General features: G+C 42.9%; 1 protein-coding gene across 2 annotated transcripts in view; it reads right to left on the bottom strand.

Moving 5' to 3' along the window:
• Nucleotides 1-26307, bottom strand: part of dock4 (dedicator of cytokinesis 4) — a 48392-nt gene that overhangs the window by 13804 nt on the left and 8281 nt on the right. Inside the window, exons 2-36 of one of the 2 annotated variants that reach the window (XM_027024542.2) lie at nucleotides 24765-24848; nucleotides 24026-24066; nucleotides 23687-23742; nucleotides 23015-23111; nucleotides 22377-22525; nucleotides 21903-21987; nucleotides 20502-20653; nucleotides 19181-19262; nucleotides 18676-18736; nucleotides 17803-17935; nucleotides 17283-17371; nucleotides 15295-15420; nucleotides 14024-14148; nucleotides 13577-13739; nucleotides 13069-13175; nucleotides 12702-12858; nucleotides 11713-11810; nucleotides 11520-11603; nucleotides 10811-10911; nucleotides 7295-7376; nucleotides 6008-6178; nucleotides 4457-4649; nucleotides 4157-4287; nucleotides 3610-3744; nucleotides 3256-3354; nucleotides 3020-3114; nucleotides 2650-2725; nucleotides 2240-2340; nucleotides 1946-2004; nucleotides 1598-1746; nucleotides 1167-1252; nucleotides 1017-1043; nucleotides 697-792; nucleotides 344-404; nucleotides 132-225 (exon numbers count right to left, since the gene is read on the bottom strand). In XM_027024542.2, coding sequence (XP_026880343.2) covers nucleotides 132-225; nucleotides 344-404; nucleotides 697-792; nucleotides 1017-1043; nucleotides 1167-1252; nucleotides 1598-1746; nucleotides 1946-2004; nucleotides 2240-2340; nucleotides 2650-2725; nucleotides 3020-3114; nucleotides 3256-3354; nucleotides 3610-3744; nucleotides 4157-4287; nucleotides 4457-4649; nucleotides 6008-6178; nucleotides 7295-7376; nucleotides 10811-10911; nucleotides 11520-11603; nucleotides 11713-11810; nucleotides 12702-12858; nucleotides 13069-13175; nucleotides 13577-13739; nucleotides 14024-14148; nucleotides 15295-15420; nucleotides 17283-17371; nucleotides 17803-17935; nucleotides 18676-18736; nucleotides 19181-19262; nucleotides 20502-20653; nucleotides 21903-21987; nucleotides 22377-22525; nucleotides 23015-23111; nucleotides 23687-23742; nucleotides 24026-24066; nucleotides 24765-24848 — 3645 coding nt within the window. Of the gene's footprint in view, nucleotides 1-131; nucleotides 226-343; nucleotides 405-696; nucleotides 793-1016; nucleotides 1044-1166; nucleotides 1253-1597; nucleotides 1747-1945; nucleotides 2005-2239; nucleotides 2341-2649; nucleotides 2726-3019; nucleotides 3115-3255; nucleotides 3355-3609; nucleotides 3745-4156; nucleotides 4288-4456; nucleotides 4650-6007; nucleotides 6179-7294; nucleotides 7377-10810; nucleotides 10912-11519; nucleotides 11604-11712; nucleotides 11811-12701; nucleotides 12859-13068; nucleotides 13176-13576; nucleotides 13740-14023; nucleotides 14152-15294; nucleotides 15421-17282; nucleotides 17372-17802; nucleotides 17936-18675; nucleotides 18737-19180; nucleotides 19263-20501; nucleotides 20654-21902; nucleotides 21988-22376; nucleotides 22526-23014; nucleotides 23112-23686; nucleotides 23743-24025; nucleotides 24067-24764; nucleotides 24849-26307 lie in introns of both variants that reach the window. The other variant, XM_027024541.2, reaches the window with a different exon arrangement.

Here is a 26307-nt window from a genome sequence, read left to right on the forward strand (position 1 = left end):
GTTCTGGACCTCTGTATAATTCTTGACATTCCCGTATAGTTCTGGACCTGCCCGTATAGTTCTGAACCTGCTTATATGGTTCTGGACATACCCGTATAGTTCTGAGCCTACCTGTACAGTTCTGGACTTACCTGTATAGTTCTGGACCTTCAGGTGCAGCTCATAGAGCTTGTGGATGTAGCGTATGTACATCTCCTCCTTATTGAGCTCCGTCTTATAGAAGTTCTGGGGCAGAAGAAAGAAACAGGACACTTCCATAGCAACACTGGAAACAGGTACCGGACAGCAAGCAGACCAGCTACTCTTACATACTCAAAAGTGCTTTTTCAGTTTTCTTTATTACCAGCAGGTTGACAGTACAGCCAATCTTTTTCCCATCAACCTCTCCAATCTTCATACAGTCCCTAAAATGGAGAGAGTGAGAAAGAGAGAGGAAATTGTATTTGGTAAAAAAAAAAAAAAAAGAGTTTTGTAATTTATCTTTTTCCTGACTGTCTATGACAAATTATGTTCCTACAGCACTTTTATTGTCTTCTGAGATTTTTTTTCTCTCTGTATATGTGTGTGTGTGTGTGTGTGTGTGTGTGTGTGTGTGTGTGTGTGTGCGTGTACTAGAGACTCTGGGAGAGTTTATGAGAGGGTGTGAATATGTTTAAAGTTGCTGTTTGTCTGAGTGAGTGAGCCTGTCATTATTACCTGTAATCAAGCAGTCTCTCCATAAGTCGTGTGACAGTGGCAATATGAGAGACTCCACTCTCTCTCCAGGTTTCTCTCTCAATCTTCTTCAGCAAGCTAGAGCACAAGTACACACACACACACACACACACACACACACACACACACACACACACACACACACACCACAGATTCCCACAGACAAAGTCAAAGGTTGAGTGACTCACAGTTACAGGTCATAATTCAGATTCTCTGAAAAGCCACTCAGAGCTTCTATTTCCATCTCACTGTGGTTATCTATTACCTTCCATTGGTAAGCGATGGTATGTGGTGGTTCTTACCTCGGGTATGGGCCAAACAGTGGTATTCTAATCCAGAAAGCATAAACAGAAAACAACACAGCTGTAATGTTTCAGTGATTGTGTAAAACAGGTTGAGTGTGTTGTCGGGCCTGTGGACATCAAGCAGCCCTGCAGCAATCAGACCCTCACATGTTGTTGAAGAGCTCCTTGTAGGTCTCATCTCCTTTACCCTCTGACATCAGACTCTCCAGTTTATCGATGAGCTTCGCCTCCACCTGGGGACCAACAGAGCATTTCCCACAGAATAAAATCATCAGTAATAACTGAGAAATACACACTTCAATATGAGACGTAACCCTGCGTAAATGCTTAAGAGAGAAGTGTAGGGTGGACTACGGGAGTGGACGTTTGTTGTGTTCCCTGCCAGCAAAGCCTGAGACCACAACAGACCACAGCAGAGAGCACAGCAATGTTACATGCATGAGATGGAATTTAACGCTGTGAAGGGAGAGAGGTGATGTGCTTGCTTGCTAAGAAACCCAACAGCATCACATGTTGTCTTAGGAGTCCAGAGACGTGGGCCTCCTGGGGTCAGCGTGATGTCACAACGAGGTCATCACCTGCTTAAAGTTGCCACTGCGACGCTCCTCGCTGTCCATCATGTCATGGAAGACGGGGATGAGCACGTTGCGCAGGTCAGACTGCGGCACTAGGGTCACCTCCAGGAACGGCCCAATCAGTGAAGGGATCAGATTCACTTTATAGTCACCTAGAGAGGTGAGAGGGTAATGGTAGGATTATTCTGTCTGAACATTTATTATGTTATCTGACAGAATAGGGGCATGGAATTCAGCTGTCAAGGGCAGTATTCTCTAGCAGTGGCCAAGTCCAAGTATGCTATCTCTCTCCAGACAGCTACAGCATGTTAGTATGTTAGTGAGTGTGTGTGGTAGCACATGTAGCCTCACCAAGATTTTGCCACATGCTGAAGATCTCACACCCGATCATCACCCGCATGTCTCCGTACCTACAACATCAACAAAACAACAACAACTTATACTCTTATGTGATTTTAGGAAAGACAGTACTAAAATGTGTAACTGAGAGAAACCAAAACGCAAATTAAAAGCACATTCTTCCACCCAGTATCTGACAAAGGAGGGCTCCTAAACATTCAGTTTCCCTTGGGATTGATTTGGATGCTGCACAAGCGGCATGTTTTAAAATCGTTTCTCGCAGTCATGCGCAGGGTTTGTGCTCACTTTTCCAGCACTTTCTTCCGTTTGGACGGAGGGAACATCTCGAGCTGGAGGCATGGCTGGATGACGAACACTATGGAGAGGTACAAATAGGACTCCCACACCTGTAGAGAAAGGACAGGTAGAATTACATAGCTAGCTGGTGGTTGCACTCTATAATGCAGACCTACATGTTCAAAAGCACTGATGGATGGGCAGTGAAGATCAAGTGCATGTGACCTTTCACCCATCTGTGTGACAGAGATGAGGTTTGGTGTCAGAGCCAGAAGGCAGAAAAAGGTAGAAACAAACTGCATCTAGAGATGAGAGAAAAATGTGACAAATATGGATGAACTATATGCGCACAAACACAGACGCACCATGAACACCCACGCACACACACATATACACACACAAATGCAATTTTCTCCTACCTTGAAGTCAAATTTCTCATTAAGGAAGTTGTTACGCAGCGTGTCAGAGAGATAGAGCACCGTGGTGATGATGACACTGAAAACAGATTGAAAATGAATAACGCAGCAATGAAAAAGTGGTCGATTTCTGCTGAGTGCATATTCTGGTGCTCACTCTTTATAACCAGCCTCTGTCAGTCCTGGGGGCGGGGCCACAGCATTACACAATTTAGTGTTTGTTCCAGCCGATCTGATTAACATTCAGCTAATTATGAAGCCCTTCACAAGCTGAGTTAGGTGTTTTGGAGCAGGGCAGAAACACTAAACTGCATTGCATCAGCCCTCCAGGATTGGACTTTAAGAATCCTGTTTTACAGCATTCTGAGCTTACTTGTTGGTGACCAATCTCATGACTGTCCAGTCTTTAGGAAACATGTCTGGCCGGATAAGTATTCTAAACACAGTGAAAAGCTGCAGGAGAAAGTTCTGGAACAGAAGCAAAAAAAGATTTATTTTTTCCCCCTCATTTTTATAGAAATGGTAGCAGGTAATAAGATGTAATGCTCCTATACAACCCCTCTTCCCAGCTGGAGAGCTACTGGGTCAGAGGTCACTGAGAGGACTCACCGCCAGCTCATCCTTATTGGGAAATCGGCTCAGGAGCTTCTGGTAATCCTTATCACTGAGCTGCCTCAGGAGAGTGAGCAAACAGGCCACAAATTCACCCTACACGCACACACAGACACAGACGCAGACACAGACACACACACAAATGCACAAAAATTCTAAACGCTTACTGTAAAGAATCCTGCCTTAGTGTCTGTTCCTCAGCCTGACCCCCGTAGTCCTGGGCTAAGTTTTACTGTTAACAATAACATTGCATGGAATTTTTTTGGTTTTTTTAATTGGAGTGAAGTTCAAAAGATACCGTGGTTTTCTGTTTTCAAGCTACTGTTTGTGTTAGCGTGTCCATTTACGTACAGTAACATCCTGGTACTGCAGACGCAGAGAGGTTGCTGTCGGCTGGGGGTGGCTGGTCACCTCCAGGATAGTCCGCAGCAAAACCCCAGACAGGCTTTCCATGATTATATTTACCTCTTCAGACACCACACATTCCTATGCACATACACACACACACACACACACACACACACACACACACACACACACACACACACACACACAGACAAACACAGATGGACACACACAAGAGATCATTTGCACACTATTGCCTAGTTTTTGCTCAGGCTTAACAATGTTAATTAAGATTTTAATCTGATTCCTAAAAAATTAGTATTCATTTTATGTTTAATTTCAGTTGTAATTAAGAGATATAGTGAAATTGATATCAGCATTTGTTGCTATAAAGAGAGTTTGGGATGCCTAATCCTCTAAAACCCCTCTTCCCACACCATCAGCAGGGACACCCCAAGAATTCTAGTGCGGTGCAGGTTCTGATTTCATAATCAGAACAGGTGCATTTGGGGCCTGAGGTGTGCATATATGGACTTGGTGAAAGAACACTTACTGTGTTTGGATCTCTGTGGACCAGTGATAACATGCCGGTGAGGATATTTGCGCACAGAACTAGCTCCTTCTGCTCCTGAAGGTATGTGTGGAGGAGATGAAGAACCACAGGCAGCAACACACACCGCGATTCTGCAAACACACACAGACTGTGCTTCTAGTACTACACAAACCAAATCACAGAACAAAATCACAGGGCTTCTTTTGCCCTTTTTGATATCTATCAATGAATATGGATCACAGGAGACTATCTGATGCACAATAGTGAATGAAGGCTTTGTGTCTGCTGGGATGTCTGTACCTGGGTTTGTGTATAGTGGGCTTTCCACCGTCTTGGCCATGCACTGCAGCTTAACGGCCTGCAGGGGGCAGTCTGTGTGTGAAAGTGCAGGCATGCTGTTGAGCGTGTCCCGTGCAAGATTTGCTACCTCCCGCACGTTGAACACCTTCAACAGCTCAGAGCACACAATGGGGAAGGACCTCAGAAACACAGCCTGACGGAACACACACACACACACACACACACACACACACACACACACACACACACACAAACATAAATATCTATTAGTTATGTTGAACAATTAAAAAAAAAAAACATTAAGGAAACCTGGATGGGTTTCTCTGAAAACAATCACTCACAGCCTTGGCGCACATTGTTAACAAGCACAATTTATTCTTAGTAATAAACAGCACCCATTGCTAATGTAACCTTGTTCTCAGGCCCCAGAAGAGCTCAGAAAGCTCAGGTCCTCTGAGCTGAACATGTAACAGTAGCAGTAAGAGGGAGGCAGAGTGCGAGAAACACACGTTTGTGCTCTAGTGCACTCAGTGCTTTAGGGGTGGAGACTTCATATGTCGAGCACATACAGCATGCAAAGTGTCCCAGCTCAGCAAGAGACAGATGTAAGCCAATTCTCTCTCTCTCTCTCTCTCTCTCTCCCACTCTCTCTCTCACACACACAGACACACACACACACAGGTACACATATACACGTCAGGACATGCTTAAGAACACACATACACACGCACACACACATGAAAGCCTGTTCAAAAATCCGTTGCATGAAGTGTCTCTTGCTTGGCACAGACTCAGTAGGCTCCATGTGCTCCGGATTAGTGCTGGCTGTCCGAAGATGCTTTGTTTCCTCAGGCGTGTTAATTGAAATCTGCTCTCCCTCTGTGTTGCCATAACAAGTATGAACACACGTGTGTGTAATGTGTATGTGTTCAAAAATGTCGACACTTTCATACAGTGTGTTTGTGTGTTTTTGTGTGTGTTTGTTTGTATGTGTGTTTGTTTTGTGTGTTTGTTTTTGTGTTTTATGTGTGCCCCATTGTGCTGACATTAACATTCGCTACCACATTATCTGAAAAAAATGTTTTTGAAACATGTACAATCCATCCTGTCAAACATTGTGGACATGTAGGTTACAGTATGCACATGATCAGACACACGTGTGAACACACACACACACACACACAAACACACACACACAAACGCACACACACGCACGCACACGCACGCACACGCACGCACACACACCACTGTTGATGCTGAGCACTGCACATGCTGAGAGTGTGAAACTATGCGACAGACTGTAAATAACCTCAGTGTAAGTGTGCATGTGGATGTGACTCACCAGTATGTTTGTTTGTGTGTGTGTGTGTGTGTGTGTGCGTCCGTGTGTGTGTGTATGTGTGTGTGTGTGCATATGTGTGACAGCATTGAAGCTTTTGCTTTTTTCTCAGTGCTGATGCCCTTGCAGCACACGTGGGTGTTCGTGTACGTGTGTGTATGTGTTACCCATCTCGTGTTGGGAGTGTGTGTGAGTGAGTGTCTGCGTCTGACCTGTGTGTGTGTGATGGGGCTGATGCCCTTGCTCTCATGAGAGAGGAACAGGTGGACAGACTTGAAGAGCTCGTGGATGGAACAGCGGAATTCCTCCTCGCCCTGCCCTGCAGCCGCTGCTGTGTACAGCATGCGAGACTGCACAATGAACTTAAACAGATACTCTGCAGCCTACACACACACACACACACACACACACACACACACACACACAAGAAAAAAAAAACACACCTGAGCTTAGTAAAATACTATTTACAACTGACTATTTTCTCTACTGAATGCATGTTTTAACTGGCCTGTGCATGGGATAGGATTTGGGTAAGCTAACAGGGGTAATATGTAAAATGTCAAATACTCAGACCACATCTACACTGTTTGGTCTAGATTTTGGTCTGATGTGTGAGAAAACAGCCCACAGTACATTTTGGGCATTAGAACATGACAGATTACATCACATCACAGACAGAATGTGGTAGGATACGAAATACATCATATTGACCTACAAAAAGAAAACATTAACCTGAACCAAAATCTTCCGCTTTTTGTTCAAAAGAATAATGTGGAAAACAGAAACAGGTCACGGCTGGCGTTGTGCTGATGGTTCTGGTACACCATGGCCTCAATCCAGCCTGGCATTAGGAGATTCAGCACACACTTGAGCTTCGACTGCATCGCTTTAGATGGAAAAAGTTTTTAATGCTTCCAAAACAAGTGTTGGAGAGGTGCTGCCAAATGCAGAAACAATCCGGAACCTTCCTGGCAGGGGCTCACAGGAGCAGGAGAACAGTAGAGGGCGGCAGAACAGAGAACTACAGCAGGCCTTTGTAGCTCCGCGGAAAGTCCTGCTCTTAAAAGGAGACTGTTCAGAGCTGGCAGGAGATGGCACTTCTGTGGAACAGGATATACATCCAGCAGGGAGTAGGAGCTCACTAGGATGTGGTTTTGTGTGTGTGTGTGTGTGTGTTTGTGTGTGTGTGTGTGTGTGTGTGTGCACGTGTGTGTGTCAGCTTGTGCATGAATGTGAATGAGTGTAAAAGAGACCAACAAAGAGTGAGAAAGAGAGTGAGATCAAGAGACAAAGAGAAGTGGTGAGAAAGACAGAAAGTGACTAGAGTAGATGGTGTTTTTATCTTGTATGTATGCTTTTGATATGGGAGCGGACATTTCAGTTGGCCTTGCTCCTTCATGTTTTGTTCATGTACACCTACTCAAAGGCTTACCTGGCCACTGTCATATAGTACTGGCAGGCAGTTAAGACTGTGTGTCTGGGTGTAGATGTCTGTGTACCTTCAGGACCTGCTGGATCTGCTCCTGGTGCTCAGTGTCGATGATGCGATCCACATACCACTTCAGGACCCGTATCAGGTCTCTGTACACCCAAGAACACACGCACACACACCCATACACACAAACCCACAGGCACACCCACATGCATGATGCAGAAGCATTAGGTATTTTAAAACCATTTAAAGCGCAACCTCGTGCACAGGGTAGAGACTGAGCAGCTGTGTGCATTTCTAAATCACTAATAATCTGCTATCTCCCTTGTCTTGCCACACAGGCTCTGTGTGAATGGCTCGGGTTTTAACACTGTCCCCAGATCGCCTTGGCAGGCTTTGATCTGGTGGCTAATGGTGGCAGTGAAGTCACACACTGCACACAGCAGCACGTCCTACTCTACAAGTCCTGCACACATGCCACCGCCCGCTGTTGAAGGCATCCTCTGAGGCAGTGCCTCATTCGCCTGGTAATTCTGCCTCCATCAAAGTCACTGAATGATTCAAACGCTTCTCTGGAAATAATCCGCTGCAATCTTTTCCAGAATGTGTGTGCGTGTGTGTGGATGTGTGCATGTGTGTGTCTGCACGTGTGTAGGTGTGTTTATATGTGCATTTGTGGATTGACAGCAGGTATGTGTTTATGTTTGTGTGTGTATGTGAGTAGGTAATACAAAACAAAAAACATCTCTGCAATCATATTTCAGACATACAGTACAATGTAATCTAGTACAAAATAAATATTTCTTTGCTGTATCTTCTTTGAACATGTTGAGTTCTAAATAAATCCAGATTAAATACGAATTCTAAAAAAAATCCAGATTAAATATTTTAAGAACCTGGGTCACTCATAGTACCCTAGCACATTCCATTGCGCAGGACAATGGGTTTGCTGTCAGAGGACATTAACACTGGCTATCAGGGTGGAATTAATGTTACCTGAAGCAAAAGTACCATCATTAATATGTTGTTCTCAACATTGTACAGTCTCAGTACTCTCTTCAGTTCCAGCCCTTCTGCCATAACAATGAAAACCAGATTACTTTTAGAAGAATGAATCTCATAAAATGGGAATCTGAAGGCATTACACACTTACAGAAAACATGGCTACAGACAAAGGTGAGAATAAACGTGCATGAGAAGTACACTAATCACTTGTGTGCCTGTGAAAATATGGATGGAGCCACTTGGAGCCCTTTGCTCTCTCACTGAGCAGAACAGACCCACATGTCCCCCGAGCCTTTGGGCCTGTGGGTTAACCTGAGCGTGACTCAGAGTCCGCTGGGGGTGCACACAAAGCCAAAGGCAAGACTGCAAACTACAATGAAGAGAAAAGAACTTCAAAAGGCATTACATTAACCTCATTAGGGTATTCCTGTTTTATATGCCTAAGTAATCAGTGAGCAAGGCTGTGGTTTATTCCAGTTAACATGCGCATCAAGATCCACAAAAGAACTAACAGCCAAAGGACACGTCAAATAACAACAAAAAACGGAGCAATTACAGCTGATATTCCAGACCACAAAACAAAGGGAGAGCTAAAAAGAGGTGACAAGGAAGTGAGAGAGAGAGAGATAGAGAGAGAGAGAGAGAGAGAGAGAGAGAAAGAGTGAGTGACAGAGAGAGAGAGAGATAAAGAGTGAGAGTGTGAGAGAGTGGGAGAGAGATAGCGAGATAGGGAGAGAGAGGGAGAGAGAGAGAGAGAGAGAGAGAGAGAGAGAGAGAGAGAGAGAGAGAGAGAGAAGGGGCTGTTAAATTAAAGATTGGTGCATTTACATGTGAGAATATATCACACCCCCCTCTACACACACACACTAGAAATCACACAGGTGAGAGAGAGATGCTCTACACAGCACTTCTGTGTTAGATTCTTCATACCAATATTACTCCACACACCAACACATGTCCAAACACCACCCCACACACCAACACACGTCCAAACACCACACCAACACACGTCCAAACACAACCCCACACATGAACACATGTCCAAACACTGCCCAACACACCAAAACATGCTCAAACTCTACCCAGCACACCAGCACATGCTCAAACTGTACCCAACACACCAGCACATGCTCAAACACTATCTCACACACCACAATACACACACCAAGACATGACCAAACCCTATCTCACACACCTCAACCCACACACCAACACATGCCCCAACACTGCCCCACACTCCAACACATGCCTAGACACTACCCCACACACCAACAAATGTCCAAACACTACCCCACACATGTTCAAACACTCTCATGCACAACACATGCCCCAACACTACTCCACACACCAACACATGTTCAAACACTCTCACGCACCAACACATGTCCAAACACTACCCAACACACCAACGCACGCCCCAACACTACCCCACACACCTGCCCCAAACACCAACGCACACCCCAACACTACCCCACACACCAATGCACGCCCCAACACTACCCCACACACATGCCCCAACACTACCCCACACACCAACGCACGCCCAAATGGAAGGATGACCAGTTGGGACATAAAGAGGACAAGTTGTTGGAACAAGAGACAGCAAGGATGAGTAGACATATGTAAAGGGATGAGAGAGTACCAAAAGTGGGAAAAGGAAAAAATGTTTTAAAAAAGAATCTAAGGACAGTATGCTGTAAGCTTAAGGTAAGAGGAGAATCAGAGAAAACATATTAGAGAAAATATTAGACAATATAACCCTCCACACTTAACCCCCCCCCCCCCCACACACACACACGCACAAATCACTTCACAGCCCAGACACACAAGTACAAGACAGTGTCTTGTCAGGAGAGCAAGATGGGTTAGGAAAGCTCAAAGAAGGAAGGTGTTCAGAGGCCCACTACAAGCACAGAGAGGCCCAGCACACAAGTACCCAGCAACCACTTCTGACCAGTCATTTTCATTTAGGCAAAAATGAGGATAATAATATACCTAACAAGTGACCTCAAAAATGAACATTAAGTCCCATATGTGAGACCCAAAACCCTATGAACAATCAGTACACCCACAACCTTGGAATCATTACATTTAAGGCATTTAGCTGACACGTTTATCCAAAGTGGCCTACAATTATGACTGAGTACAACTTGAGCAACTGAGGGTTAAGGGCCTCGCTCAGGGGCCCAAAAGGGGCAACTTGGCAGTGGTGGACCTTGAACAGCAACCTTCCAATTACAAGTCAAGTACCTTAACCACTGAGCTACCACTGCCCTGCCCTGAATCATGACATCAGCCCTAGATACTGGTTAAATATAAAACCTGCTAAAATATGGGGGGCTGTTACAGTCACCAACCAGTAAACTATATTCCTAAATGAATGTCTTCTTTGCTGCTGTTATGTTGTTTTATTTCACGATGGATTATGACATCTTGTTCCAGAGTGTACTACATATATTGAGAAGTGAGAACAAAACTTAAAACTTGACAATAATATTACAAGAGAATTCATGAGAATAACACCCAAACACTTAGCTAATATGACCCTGAGGGCTTTGGGAGGGTTCAGGGTACTCACCGGTATGACAGTGCTCCCGCAAAATGGTGCTCTATGTAGTTGTCCATGATGGGCTTGAAGTGCTGGAATTTACTGTCCTGCAGTAAATTAATGACATGAACCTGTGGGACAGATCAGAGCTATCTTGACTCACTGAAAGTACAAAGCTGCCATTTAGATTCACTGTAAATGAAACTGCATAACAGCAATGAGTTCTATCTGTCCATTGGTTCTTCAGTAAACTATTACAAAGGTACAAACCATTATTACAAAGGTACTACCTTATTTCTAGAAGTGCATTCCATGCTTGTGAAAATAAATATTTATAAATACTGTGTAATACAGTGTAATGCTTGTGCTTATCATAGGGTTAAGAACATTACTTGAAATAAGATTCACAGGCATTCAAAAGTGGCTTATCAGGCATGCCTGGTATCTTCAGAAATAGCCGTTTGAAATTCCTGCTATAAAATGAATGTTGCGAAGTAAGACAGCTATCATGCAACCAAGGAAAAAGTTCAAACAGTTCAGCTATGACAAGATCCCCGGCATGAGCTCACACAATTAAAAGTATTTTGTCAGTAGCCACATTTGTGGGTAACCGTGGCAACGTGGCAGAAGAGAATGGTATGAAGCAAGCCGGTTATTAAAGTCTGTTCTGCATTGTGTTCCTGTAGATGAGGGGGATCAGAGATGGAATGCTCAGTAAAGGAGTACACATCCATCTTACCAGGCAGTCAAACACCTTCAGTCCATAGCGCTGAGGGCTCTCGTCCAAAACTGCAAAAAGTGTGTCCAGTGTGTCCTGCAGAAACTATCAGGGAACAAATAAAACAGGGAAAAACTGAGATATACCAACTGAGCCAAAAGGAAAATGTAAGAGGACAAAGGAAGACTCTGTAGTTTAAGCACATTCTTTGTACCTTAACTATCTCAGCACCATCTATGTCCTTCAGCTTGGACAGACAATCCATTATCCGGTCTGGATGGGTTCTCCATTTTAGCAAATCCAACATGTCACCTGCAGGTTGAGACAAACTGATTGCTGAAACATAAATATTATGAGAAAAATATGGATTTTTCATTATGATTATGTCTTTCTGATGGACCACAGTAAATAATACTGATTTGACTGCTCTGGATAAAGATTACTGAGTAAGAATGAAAAACCCAGGGCAAAAAATCACTCCATGTCAGTATCAGGTTCCTGGTTGGACTACTGGGGTGTTTTCTCTGCTGAAATACAAGTTCATGTAATGCAGGTCTCAAGAATCTGCTGTTAAGAAGACTCAGATGTTTACAAACCAGAGGAGCACTTAGCTCTCCAGAGGAACACTTTAGCTCTCCAGACCTGTTCTTGTAGCCTTCCAAGACTGAAGTTTACCACTGATGATTCTTCCCTGTGACTTTACCTACAGGTCACTTTATGTCATTTTAAAAGTGGCCAATCAGATGAATCAATTGCTTAGTGATCACAAAGACTTGGACTGGGTTTGGATTCAATAGCCTGGACTCAGTATCAGGGCAATAAACTATGTCTCAGTCATACGGTTTCCCTAAACTGCGATGTCATCCCCTAACAAACTGCCTCTGCGACTGGCTGTCCATGCCTGGCTGGGTGGAGCCCAGCTGCGGCTCAAGCCTTGGGCTGCACTCCAAGGTCAACAGAAGCAGGTGTGAGACCAGCATGCAGCCACCCCCCCCCATAGCATCAGGCTCGCCAACATGGCGCACATGGCTGCAAACATCACAAAGGTCACCGGCGCCAACAAACAACAGGAGAGGTCAGGTGAAGTGCATTAATTACGTGGGACAATTGTGGCTCAAGTTGAGCGTGAAGGACAGAGGCTTTAAGCTCTTTGTGAAGTGATGTGTCATTTCAGTGAGGTTACAAAGATTTCTAGAGTAATACCATTCTGAGTAAGCTTGGTGGAGCAGAGCTGGGAGAGGATCCAGAAGGACTCTTTGCTGTTCTTTATGGTCTGGTTCTGGCCAGGCTGCAGACTGGCCTTAGAGAACGACAGTTTGAGGTAGCGAGATGACTCCTGGAGATTCGCCGTCTCTTCACACTAAGAGAAGGCGCCGAGAGAGTTAGTACACACTTATTTAGGTTTTTATTCTGTTTAATTTTATTGGCGTTTTAACGGTATATTTTCTCGTTTTATTCTAATCTGTTTTAGGTGTATTGATTTTTTCACATTGCACCATTCTGTAAAGCTTGTTATTAATGTTTCTTTTTTTAAGCACCATATAAAAACATCGATTGTTACTGCTGTTACCTTGTGGACGATGAGCTCATGTGTCCCATCAGGCAGTGTTCTGCCATCCTCTTGCATCAGAGGAACAAAAGAGAAGCCAAACAGCTTCTTCTCTCCTTTCTCCTTTGCTGGAATAGCAGACATCAAGGTCCTTATGTCCCCCCTTCCCTAGAGCAGCTTCAGTAATACTATTCCACTTCTTAAAGCATTATGCTACTTACTAAGTTAATTGTGTAATTAGAAATATGTTTTAATTAGAAATGGGTAGAGTTTTGTAGGTTTGCAACTAATGCATTCCAGTTGGAAGTGTCACCAGAAGTATTCATAGTGTAACACTGCATAGTAATTTAGTGCTTCAATGACTCAACAATCTCAGACGCAACAGACTCGGAAGTACCTAATAAACATTTTTAGAGCATTCCAGTGAATCACAGGAGGTCACATAATCTGACAGTGACCTCACTATCCACAGCTACAATACGTAGTGAATACAACGTGTTGGTGTTTACGGTAGAGTGTGTGGTCTTACTGGAGCAGTGTCTGAACTCAAAGCGCAAGTGAGTAGCTCTGAACAGCTCCAGAGGTACGGACAGTTTGATCATTTCCGACCAGCGGGGGCTGTTACTGTGATACAGCACCAACGAATGGAATTCATCCATCCCAGGCTCCCCTGAACCTGAACAAACCATACCCTAAGAGAAAGAGAGAGAGAGAGAGAGAGAGAGAGAGAGAGAGAGAGAGAGAGAGAGAGAGAGAGAGAGAGAGAGCGGGTGAGTGAGAGATATCAAGAAAGAAAAAGAGAGCGTTAGATAAGAGAGGAAGAAGAAATTGAAAACAAAAGCAACAAAAAGCAAGAAGCAGACAGAGAGATAACGATTCATGATTGACTACAAACACAGTTACAATACAATACAATTACAATACAATACAATTACAATACATATCTTCCTGTTGATGGTACCGGAACTGGTTCTACCTTCAGGACTTGGCCGTCTACTCCCAGCAGATAAACAGTGACCTCAACGTTTCTTGCCACACTCTTCCCTCCTTTCTCGAACTCCCCTCTCTCCAAGGTTATGTACAGGTCATTCCTGACTTCCCCTGCTCCAAGAACCAACAAGAGACTGATGCTTGACCCTTGTACTGTAACTTAGTGAAGCGAACAGCATGGTCTGAGAAGTATGCTTTATATTTTTTAGACATACTATACCTGAAAGATTAAAAATGATTCCGTTTCAATATCAAGTCACTTACATAATGTTGGCCATCATTTAAATGTAAACGTGAAGGCTGATTTTATAGTGTCTGTGGCTCATGTTAAAAAAACACAGTGCACATTTCTATTGGGCACAGTGTACAAAGACTGCTTAATATAAACGAAATGTGGACCCTTTCCCCTTCAGTGGAGCACTTCCTAAAATGTAACATTCATTGGACACCTCTGAACCCAATAAAGTGGCTCTGTCTTTAACACCATATCTGAGCTTGACCTTTAGCCCTAAAAGTCAGAGATCAGTTGAGATGATAAAAACAGTACAGAACACTAATTAGTCTGTCGACAAAAGCTGAGGCAAATCACCTGTGAACTACTGGATGGTGTGAAATCCAATAAGAACGTGTAAATTGCAAATGAATGTGTCATTAAATAGATGATACAACATGTTAAAATATACACCTCAATAGAGGACCCTCTTAGAAAAAGCATTTCTAGAAAACCTTAAGTACAAAGTGTGTTTTATCAATGCTGAATAAGAGCCTTATGAGAAGATCAATAAATGGCCTTTAATAAACAGATAAACCATCTGAGTGGAGGTTCCACAGAGATGTGCAAACTCCGCAAACTGCAGTATTCTGAGCAATCAATACTCCATTACATAAACACATCTTCTGCCTGCCTATTGGTGCAGAGAGATATGTTTCTGTTACATCACAGATTGAACATCACAGTGGCACAGTTTCATATCTACTTCCAACCACCCCTGTCACATTAAATTAATTTAATTGATGTAAAGGCATGATCTTAAAATGTCATAATGTAATTCATTTAAGTATCCTTATTATTTCATAATCCAGTTAAACCTCTTTTAAACTATTATCGATGATGCCATATATCACAGAAGGTATTTTAGCTAGAAAAATAAAACAATATATTTATATATTCATATTTATAAAAAATTATATATACAAAGAAATAAGAATGTGCCCATGGCAGGAAAGCCTTTAGATGACATAAAGCCTTTATCTCACCAGGCATGATGATGTCAGAGAAGCCAAGCCTCCTGGTAATAGAGACACTGTTGGTGAAGAGGCGCATATAATCCTTCTGGATCTGCTCCAGGTCTCCATGCAGGAGCTGCAGTGAGACAGCAAGCCCTGCAGAGCCCAAGCACAATGATCAACAGCTGTGACATCATCACCCAACGCACCTCCAGTCAGATACGTTCCCCACCAGTGCTGGGGTCTGGCAGCGTTAGAGGAAGCCATGTAGATAGTCCCTCAAAAAACATCCAGACCCACAAAGCTCCAAACCTGCGCACTTTCAGTTAATATTCACAGTGCTTATAACCCCAGCTCAATCTTGTGTTCTCCATTCTTAATGAACACAACTGCATTTGTAACGAAAACTGTCTGTTCTGACATCTCGGACTGATATATACCTCAAATCTCCAATTCTTTTGAGCTATGCTACACTGCTATAATACATTTTGTTTATTATAGAAGGAGAACAGAGAGACACTAAGTTCATGCGGATGGAAATTTCATCAAGCAATCAAGAGTGCCGTCATGCATTCCTTCATTTGGCAGGCTTTCATCTTCTCACCACTTCTCACACTTGCCTGGATACCGAGGAACCATTTAATCTGTCTCTTCCTCTTTCTCTCTCGCATGATCTTTCCCTCTGCGGTACAGATATAACCACCCATATCAATTTAATTGGTATTGTTAAAAGTGTGCTCGCAACATTTTGATAGGTTCATAGCCCACAGAAACATCTTGTGTTTTCTACTGAAACTCTGCCTCCAGCACAAAGCCTAAGTATGGCCATTTTTTATTTCATAACATTCAGAACAGGCTGCCCACAGACAAGCTCACCAACAAAACTCCATTCATATCTACAGTATTAGTCAAGCAACCAGTACAGCAAGCCAGACTTATGTAAGCAGCTTCTCTTCCACCCCAACAAAACACAATCATACACAATGCAGCAAACACACCCACAAGACACCCAATTCTGACACGCTGCAAAGCTCTAGATTTGTTGATATATTTTGTTAATTTCATTTGTTTGTTTGTTTGTTTTATGATAAATGGGTGGCACAGCACAATCTCAAAGTCTCACAAGACCATATAACTTTCGGCAAGCACGTATTACAAATGGCTTCTTAGGTTCAATGAAAAAGGTCGATAAACAGTGTTTTTAACTCTGTCAACATGAGAAGTGTTTACGTTAGCAAGATGGTGGCCAAAATGTCTCCCATTAGGGGCTTCGCAGAGGAGAAAGATAAGGCAGAGGACTCAATGTCTACCCCGTGCTCACAGGAACCGGTCAATAGGCCCTTCTAGCTGATATTGATAGCTAATGTACACATGACTAATAATTAGCGTTTAATGGACGACTGTTAGAAAAGCTCCATTTAACATAATTGAATTATGGCTGAATGAATTGCTCATTAATCTGCTGATGTTGGAATCAGAGGCAGAGAAAAGTGAAAGGATTACAGGCCTCCTCTGGCCCTGACTGTGTGGCCACTACATTTGTGCAATGTGAGTTCTTTCACTCTTTCACGTGTATTTATCCACTATCCTAACTGGAACAGTTTGTTTTGGCTTACATTAATATTACACTCATTCATATTGGGAAAAAAAAAAAAGAATTTTGCAAACGTGAACACGTTAAACTAATTTTCTTAATCACTGAGGGAACACTGCCAAGCCAGTTTCCAAACATGCTTCTGAAATAAAGAACAAAGCAATGAATGAAGTGTTGATCAGGATCTTTGTTCAGCATCCAGGCCGTTCACTCCAGCTACACTGAAGTGGCAGAAAGACTCATATTCACCATCCAGCTTTGAGGTATAACAAGAAAGGGGAGAGGAAGTCTGCTCCATTTGCAAGACAGTTTGATATTTTTGTTTGGGCATATGCTGTCTTTTGTGCCATGCGCATTGCTAAAGGCCTAGGACTAGCTGAGACTTTCCGGAATCTTCAAGGTTCGAGCCGTAGGCGGGACCAACCTGTGCCGGAGCCAATCTGACTGTATCTGGAGCTGACTTTGCGGACGATATTATCATGGATTTGATACCACTCACTTTCGGTGTTGCAGCTGAAAAAAAAGATAAGACCATCAAACTCAGGGAAGTGCATATTTCGAACCCCATCTGATACCTTGTGATTAAAAAAATGTGCCACCCCAGGACATGAGGTCCAAAACTCAAAGGGCTGGATTCACAATCCAACATTACTTATAACCCTAGACCCTAAAGGACCCTATAGACCCAATAGTGAATCACTATTACGTTACAACTTATACCAAGACTAGGCTAAACCCACGCCCAAGAAACTGGCCCTGAAGCTGGATATACTACTGCCACTTATGTATGAGAGCCGTGTCGAACTGGGAGAAGTTCAGTGGAGAGATTTAGCCTACTCTTCACAAGGCAGATGGGTTGGAGGCACTGTGGTATGTAACATTAGGTTTATAAAATTGCTGTATAATCCAGAGGGGAGAGTAGCAGGAGTGAGGGAAGGTCTCACGAGTAAACTTTGAGCAGGTGGTCGTCCTTGCAGTCGGCCGTCAGCAGGTCAGACACACTGATCACAGTGCAGCCAAACGGACGTCTGTACTGAGTGTTGCACACACTCTTCTTCTCGCCAGCGACCATTCGTCCTGACAAACACACACCAGCGGAGTTTACCAATATCAAAAACACTGCCAACATACAACTGCGTAGCCTTCGTACAGCACCACAGATGCAGCAACGGAACAGCAGTTCTGTCACAAGGACCAACAAACAACACTGCGACAAGTTTGAGGCTGTAAGTAATGTTGAATGAGAGCTAACGGTCTATGACAAGTGGCATCGTGGCTGCAGTTTAGGAAGCGAAGGAGCTCCCTGTTGGCACAATCTGGCATTCACATGCTGGATTTATGACAGAACAGAGACAGCAAACAAAACACAAAACCTTTAAAGCTTCAGCACATTAACAGCCACACAAACACACCACCTCCACTCCAAAAGAGTCTATCATGACATTAACACATGCATATAGACATAGTGAACATAGCAGACACTACAGAGACAACATTGTTATTAAATAATGTAGGCCATGCATGTCATCACATAACTATTCATACACTGATACACAAAAAGACATCACTCTGGTCACACATTACTTGAAGTGGCTTATCATTTTGCCTACACAATATTACATAAGCAAACCTGCCATTATACACCTTGACAGTCATTGGATTGTTTAGCAAAATTGATGTACAAATTAAATGTTCTGTTGCATAACTGTCATAGCATATTATGAAAGGCGTTATGTCACTCTCATGACAAGTTTCAAAAGGCATTGTGATAGGTCACTTTAAGAAAAAGATCACCCATCAAATACAGTAGCTCTTACCTATTCTAAAAATATGAGCTACAACATATACATCTTTGCGGAGATCACTACTTCCCAAATCCTTAAAGAAAGACAAATGTTTTATTCAACAATGTTCAAACAGTAATCTTCCAAACATCTTAATTGTACTGAACTTCAGCTCTCTAAAAAATAATTACTGTTTTAAATTCTTGTCAGTTTGAAGATTACAACATTTAATGAATCTGACTGGGCTCATAAACAGTGCTGAATAGCCAACACAGAAATTGCTGTAGCATGACCATTGTGGTCAACCTGTTGATGCAAAGATCAAATCCCACAAAAAATGGTGAGACCTTGGCTGTCACACCTCCTCTCAAAAATGGATACTAGAAGAATACCAAATTGTGGCTAGGCAATATCATCCCATCAAGTACTTTTTGACAATGATAGAAGCATTTCAATGCCAAAACTGCCCCAGAGACTTAGCATCAAGAACATGCCCTCACTACAACCCTCCAAAAGCCCCAAACAAGTGGGTACTCACTACAAAGAGTGTACACTGCCTTTCTGTTCTCTCTGGTGACTTGGGAAGTCCTTGCTTATTGAGGCGTACAAAGAACCTCTCGCTGCACCAGAGAGACAGCCAGAAAAAAGAGAGAGAGGAAGAGAGACAAAACAGAGAAAGAGAGAGGGAAAGAGACAGACAGACAAGGACAGAACAATCAGTAAAATTCAGAAATTCAGCCTGAGTATACGTCAAGCTTGACACACACAGCAAAGACTCTGTGCGAGTGTGAGAACGGAGAATATATGTGTGTATGTATGTGTATTGGCCTCTGCATGTATTAACGTGTTCCCCTGTAACACTTGATGCTTATTAATTACACAGAGAGGCCTGGTGGTCTGCTGAGACCCAGCACAGCCCCACCACCACCCCACCCAACCCCCACCCAATTCCCTCACCCCCTGCTCTGACTGAACAGCTCTGAACCCTGGAGCATAACCCATCCTGAATAATTCACCACCATACATGATGAGGAGTGCCTGAACATTACATACACCCCCGCAGCCCAACATTAACAAAGACAGAGAGAGAAAATGTGTTTATGTGTGTTTGTGTGTGTGCATGCGTGTGTGTGTGTGTGTGTGTGTGTGTGTGCGTGTGTGCATGAGTGTGTGTGTGTGTGTGTGTGTGTGTGTGTGTGTGTGTGTGTGTGTGTGCACGAGCGCGCATGCACAAGTGAGAGAGTGACAGTGAAAGTAAAAGAGGGAGACTAAAAATCAATCAGCGAAACATTTCACAAATGCACGTAGGCCGTAGCCTCATCTTGCAGTGCTAGCACATCCCAGAGGCTGACGCATGTCAGCTGCTCGAGCTCAGTGAGGCAAGTGCATCTCCCACACTAGTGTCCAGCTGCGTGCAGTCCAAACAACTCACTGTGGTCCTGTCAGCAGTGCTATACACTGGTAGAAGGTGTAAACAGCCCTCAGACAAAAAGCAGGGCCAATCCATTCACCCTATTCATAATTCATAAAGTACTGGCCAGACAAAAGCATTTCTCCTGCCTTTAATGTTTAGCTGAGATACATAAAGGCTGGCCTTTGGACGAAGGCTGATGCATTCATCTTGAATGAAAAGTTCTTGGTTTTGGTTACACAAAAGCAAATAAATGCATTTTACCCTTCCAAAATACTTTAATTACTGTCTTGTTAGTGAACCTGTCAAATATTTTCATTGGGATGATTTTTAGTTATCCACTAAAAAAAATCTCAGTTGCTCTTCTCACTCTTGGTGTCTCTGCTCTCTTTCATTTACCCCCGGGTGTGATTGGTCAGATCAGCTTGCTGACTCAACAGAGCCCTACCTTATTGGTCGCATCTCCCTGCCATCGTAGATGAAGAAGAAGACATCAAGCTCCTCACCCAGGCTGCAGTTCAGCAGGCCGTTGAGCTGCAGGAACAGGTGATGCATGTTGGCCTGTGGGGGAAGATCCTGCCTCCGATGGCGCCGTTCCATCTGACCAGAACAGCCAGAAAAGTTATGACACATTTTCTGACAGCTACAACGCCACATTACTATTACTGTAGATGACTAAAGGCATCAAAGCACTGTATGAACAGTGTATGAAAAAGTGTGGCTGAACAAACACATGCACACACACGCTTAATCGCCTACACACACAAATGCATACATAAATTCACACAGCAAAGACTGAGAGAATATGTTTGTGTGTGCCACAAACTTGCACACACACACTCTCATACACACACACTCTCATACACTCTCATCAAATAAAGTGTTTGTGCATGTGTTTTATACATAACAAAAAATATCTAATTGGCTATTTAGCATAATAGCAATATACATAACATAGAATTCAGGTCATTATTTAAAAAAGGGTCACATAAAGAAGAATAATATGGTATTTGTAGCCTGAATATTCTGCTCACAGTCTTTCACAGACACAGCCTGTAGTTCCATGACTACTACTGTGATTCTCACTCTGTTCATTTCCACCAATGATTACTAGGTTAATGTGATGCATACAACCTCTGTCAACCTCGGAGTGCTGTGATAGTGATGATGGTAGGCTTACCCGTCTTGTCATACCCGTACCATGCTGTTAGAGACCTATTCAAATGAGCAACTAGCCCTTGGAGTCCCCACTGAAAAAAATAATTATTTTCTGCCTTTGCTGTCTGTACGGTGCTGCCTACTGGCTTGTGTTATCTCTCGTTACTCAGGCAGCATTATACAGCTTCGCAGTGAGTACATTGATGTACACTAATGAGCTTGTATGGGTCTAAATGGTGTTGCATGATCATATAGAATGGCTTCTGTACATGATTACTTGGACAGTATTAAGAATGAATGAGTATTACGAATGAAACTCGCTATTGGGAGTTTGCAAACAGCTACTTAATGCACAATTAACCATTCCTCTGTTCTCTGTAATTACTATTATTTTCCTATACAGGGATGGCTTGATACGTGTGTGTGTGTGTGTGTGTATCTGTATGTGTGTGTAGGTGTGTGTGTGTGTGTGTGTTTGCGTGTGTGTGTGTGTGTGTGTGTGTGTGTGTGTGTGTAAAAACAGAGAGGATGGAGCAGCAGGAGTATGAAAGAGATCCCTGGCGTCAGGCTGGGCTGCAGTTGCCATGGTAACAGAGCACAGTACTTGGGCAGCAGTGGAATGGTGACTCATGAGTAATGGGTGTGTATGCATGTGTGTGTGTGTGTGTGTGTGTGTGTGTGTAAAACCAACCAGCCGATAGAGCTCAGTGACGCTGATCTCGTCTGGGTCTACCATGCTAAAGTCCCGCCTGGGGACTAAGTCCAGTCCCAGCTGCCTGTATCAAAAAAAGCATAGACACATTTAGCAATCTAGTCTATACCATCAATCAGCACAAACCAAATATTTTAAGTTCCTAAATATTTTTAGCTGCCAGGAAAGCAGTCTAAAAATACATATTCAGCTGATAAAAAAATTCAAAGTTCAAAAATTTACATAATGCTTCATAAGCAAATTTTGTCTGCCTGTAGAAGAAAGCACACATGGCTCACAAATGAATTCAGAAATACAACAGCTCCTTCCCAAGGTCATCATTACCACCATCCCCCCGCTGCTTAGTGGAACAGCTGTCTCAAAACTCTAGCCCTTATCCTGGGGAAGACCACTAAGGTGGCGTCTAACGGGGCTTTTCCTGCGGCGTTCCTCACTGCTCCTGTCCACACTCACTCATTGCCCCAGTCGAGGCGCGCGATGACATGCTGCTTGATGTCGGTCATGCGGTCGTGGGTCAGGTGACCCAGCAGGACCTGCTGCCTTAGCTCCAGTATCTCAGTCATTACGTGCCAGAGTCTGTGGAACAGCTCCCCGTCATTTTTCTGTGAAGGACAGCGAGAGGTCACTCACACTCTGAGGTGCTCAGTCTGGTGAAGGATAATCCCTACACCGGGACTAATGAGACCAAACCAGTCGCTACTGACATTGTGCCTCAGTCCAAGATTTCCCATCAGCCCCAGACAGTAGAAACAGGAGAAATAAAAATCTAACACTAGCACATGAACCATTCTGAAAATTACACAAATCAAACAGTAAAACTCATTCCCTACAAATTTCTCTTTTATAAAACTGTGTATGTGTTTCAGGTTTCAGATAACACCAAGTGTTCATGTGTTATTTAAACATTCCCTGTAGGTCAATATTTTCTCATTTAGCTTTTCATCACGGTTAACTGTTTAAAAGTTTTTGTTTAAGCGTTTAAATGTGTAAATTCAAATATAACTCCCTATTTTGAAAAAGCTGCATAGACATCAACTCCTGCCAACACTGCAGCACAGCATTTCCATTTGACCAAACAAAGCCATTTTTACCACATAGAGCTGCTTCCACATGGTGCCCCACTCTCTCAATGTCACAGTCATCTCCGTGACGACGGACTCCTCCATGGGGATGACTGTTTCAAACTGCCTGTGGGCGAGACACAGACACACAAACACATAGCTGTAACCACCTCAGTAGAGTAAACTATGACTTCTCATATCTATGAGAAAAGACCCTTAATCATAGGAACATCAGGCAGGGCTAGGCTAACTACATCAGATAACTAAGTCATTCCAATTAAATGATGTAGCCATTTACACAAGCATTATTAACAGATCTATCCACTAGGATCAAAATGCACAAGCTCAAACTCAGTGCACCTTTAATAACATCTAACTGTCCTTACCTAAGCAAGATGTGAAAAAGAGACAGTAAATGATGGAATTAGTTTTTGTTTATAGATGTTTTATAGATAAATGTTTGTAAACCATTACCATAACTAGATATATCTTAAAATGTGCTTGTAAATGATCATGAACTGCATCAAATAGTGTGGGAGGTAGTACTGATGCAGCTCTGTCTGATGCAACCGGATCTGAGCTGGATCAAGAAACAGGACTTTTAGCTGGAGCTGCACATCTTCCAGGACTTCAGTAAGCATTATGCAGCCCCATAAATGCACAGGATGTTTTCAGGGCCCCGGAATGAGAATCAACTCTTACCCCTTGTTCTTAACGTGTGCATGTTTCAAGTGGACGTAAGTGCATGGAAATATTCCCTGGAACAGAAATTACAAGACACATCAGAACCTATGACGATTCATGATATACCATAGACTAAGCATGCCAACAAAAGTAAGAATTATTCATCAACAGTATCTTAACTCCAGGCAGATTAATAAAATGAAAAGGGAATTGTTCTTTGGTTAATTTTTAAAACCTTCTTTTGATGTTTATCATCACTTGCTTGTATAATGAATTCTTTCCAGGTTTGCATGCAGAACCAATACTGTGAGCAATATTTAGCATTCTGACTAATTTTTCTGCACAAATGCAGCTTACCTTGACATTTGGATTCTTGATAATGAACCCCCTGTACCACCCTAAAAGGACAAATGGTGACATTTTAGAAAATCCACTCCTCAGTGTCGAGAGGAGTACAGAAATCCCCACAACTTACATGACACAGAAACCCCTTTATCATTTACTTTAACATTCATGGCAAGAGATGATCGCTGAATGAGGAGGGCACAAGATCAGCAAAATGGAGAGCGAATAATTCATCATGCAGCTCTTTCTGTATTTCTAGGGTGGCCCAAAGATCCTTCGCAAAATAAAGAACACTCGTTTGCATAAGATGTTAAAAGCAGCCATTGAAAAGAAGGCTGTGGGCTATCATATGACTCATGCAATACACACAACATGAGCTGAAAAAGCATTGAACTAAACATTAGCTCCAATCTGTTTAACCATCATACAAAAATTAATCAATTAAATAAATATTAGTTGTAGCCAAGTGGTTGATCTGAGCTGTATACCCTTGAAGCCTCTACTTTACAGATTACAAGCTTTAACATTTCAGTGTTCCAGTAAGGAACTGTGACAGACATCACAGTTTCGTAATGCAACAAAAGATGGGTTTAAATAAAAACGTATATGTTACATGTTATATATATGAAAAACATATATGTTACATGTGTTAGATGTGTACAATACCGTCTTTATTAAACTCAGAGCTAGTGAAAAGGCAGCTGTTGGGAACTTTTTCAGCAGTTCCTGTCCGTAGATTTTTCCTAATTACCTTCACATTTCTCCAGTATCTGCACTGTGTCTCCGATCTCCAGAGGCAGCCCATGCTGAACCGTTCCACGAAAGTTTGCCAGCACTGAAATGGCAAAGGGAATCATTAATCATGCAGCATTCATGGCAGAGCCTGTGTGTGTGTGTGTGTGTGTGTGTGTGTGTGTGTGTCACACTCTGCCAAACCTTTGTCTGGTGGCAATTATTGGTGTCCATGACTCTGAGCTCCCACAAACATAATTGAAACCACTCAAAATAGGCTAAGGTAGGAATCACAAATTATATAAGACAGCACACATTCCCAGCAAGATTACTGTACCAAAAGCAAATTTAGTCTGAACAAATCTGATCAGAAATCAGTTTGCATGGTACATAAATGCACTCCATGTAGATCTAATCAGTCCACATGGCACTTAAAAGCACACTTCCTGTGGTTGGGTCTTTATTTCTTGCTTAAATTCGAGAGTTTTGGAGACAGTTGAGTATCTCCCCTTCCTAGTCAGCTCTCTACAACTGAGTTACATAACACACAAATATTCTGCAAAGTGCAGGACACCGAAGAGAAACTGTACTAAGTTGCATGTTCAGAAAACAAAAAGACTTAAAATTGACATCATTACTCCAATGCACTGCCTCATGTATTACAGTATACTCTCATCATCTGCATACCATGAAGGGTATTAAACATAGTCATGACAACCCATGAATATGCAAAACCCTCAAAATGTTGCAAAGTCAGACTTGTGACACAACCCACCAGCGAATAGGAAGACTTTTAAATAGCAATGTCAGCTTTTGTGGAAATAAAAAATACTTTGCTATGCTTGCTACCTGTCAGCGGTTTTCTCTAATACATACAGAAAAGCAAAGGAACACATTTGTGGCACTAAATGTACAGCAAGCCAACCAGAGCTATTTCAGCTGTGCTGAACAGGCATGCTTCCATATATTACCTCAGTCAAATAATAGATGACATAATATAAAATAAAATTTAATTGAAAATAGTGTGTCATGCCTTCAGTTGTATCTGTGTAAATACAACAGGTCAAAGGATGGGAAATATGCATCATAATTCAGATGGTCATTCTTCAGAGTTTAATTTGAACGTCTCTGATAATCAAGGAAACACCATCAATAAATATCAGACCAGTACTTCAACAGCCATCTCACATATGAATAACAGCATGCTCCATTACACCTGAGTTTGTAATCCATGTTCCTTGGCTATCACCAGGACCACTTAAAACAGGTTCAGCTGAATGAGGTATTCACTGTCTTACAGTTCAGTGCCTTACAGTTCAGTGGATTGCACTGTGGCCACATACTGCTGCCTGCCAAAGGGGCTGGATGGCCTGCAGCCTGTCTCACGCAACTCAGCCAGGGGCAGGGAGCTTCCCAGGCCTTCCCCATTCTCCTTAACCCTCCCCAACACACTCCCAACCTCCCCAACACACTCCCAACCTCTCCCCTGCAGCTCCAGGACTGGAACCATGCTGGTCTTTCCCATAGCTGACAGCATCCTCAAACAAAAGAGCCTCTCAGAA

The sequence above is a fragment of the Electrophorus electricus genome, chromosome 12 (genome assembly GCF_013358815.1).
Source record: "Electrophorus electricus isolate fEleEle1 chromosome 12, fEleEle1.pri, whole genome shotgun sequence".
NCBI lineage: Eukaryota > Metazoa > Chordata > Actinopteri > Gymnotiformes > Gymnotidae > Electrophorus > Electrophorus electricus.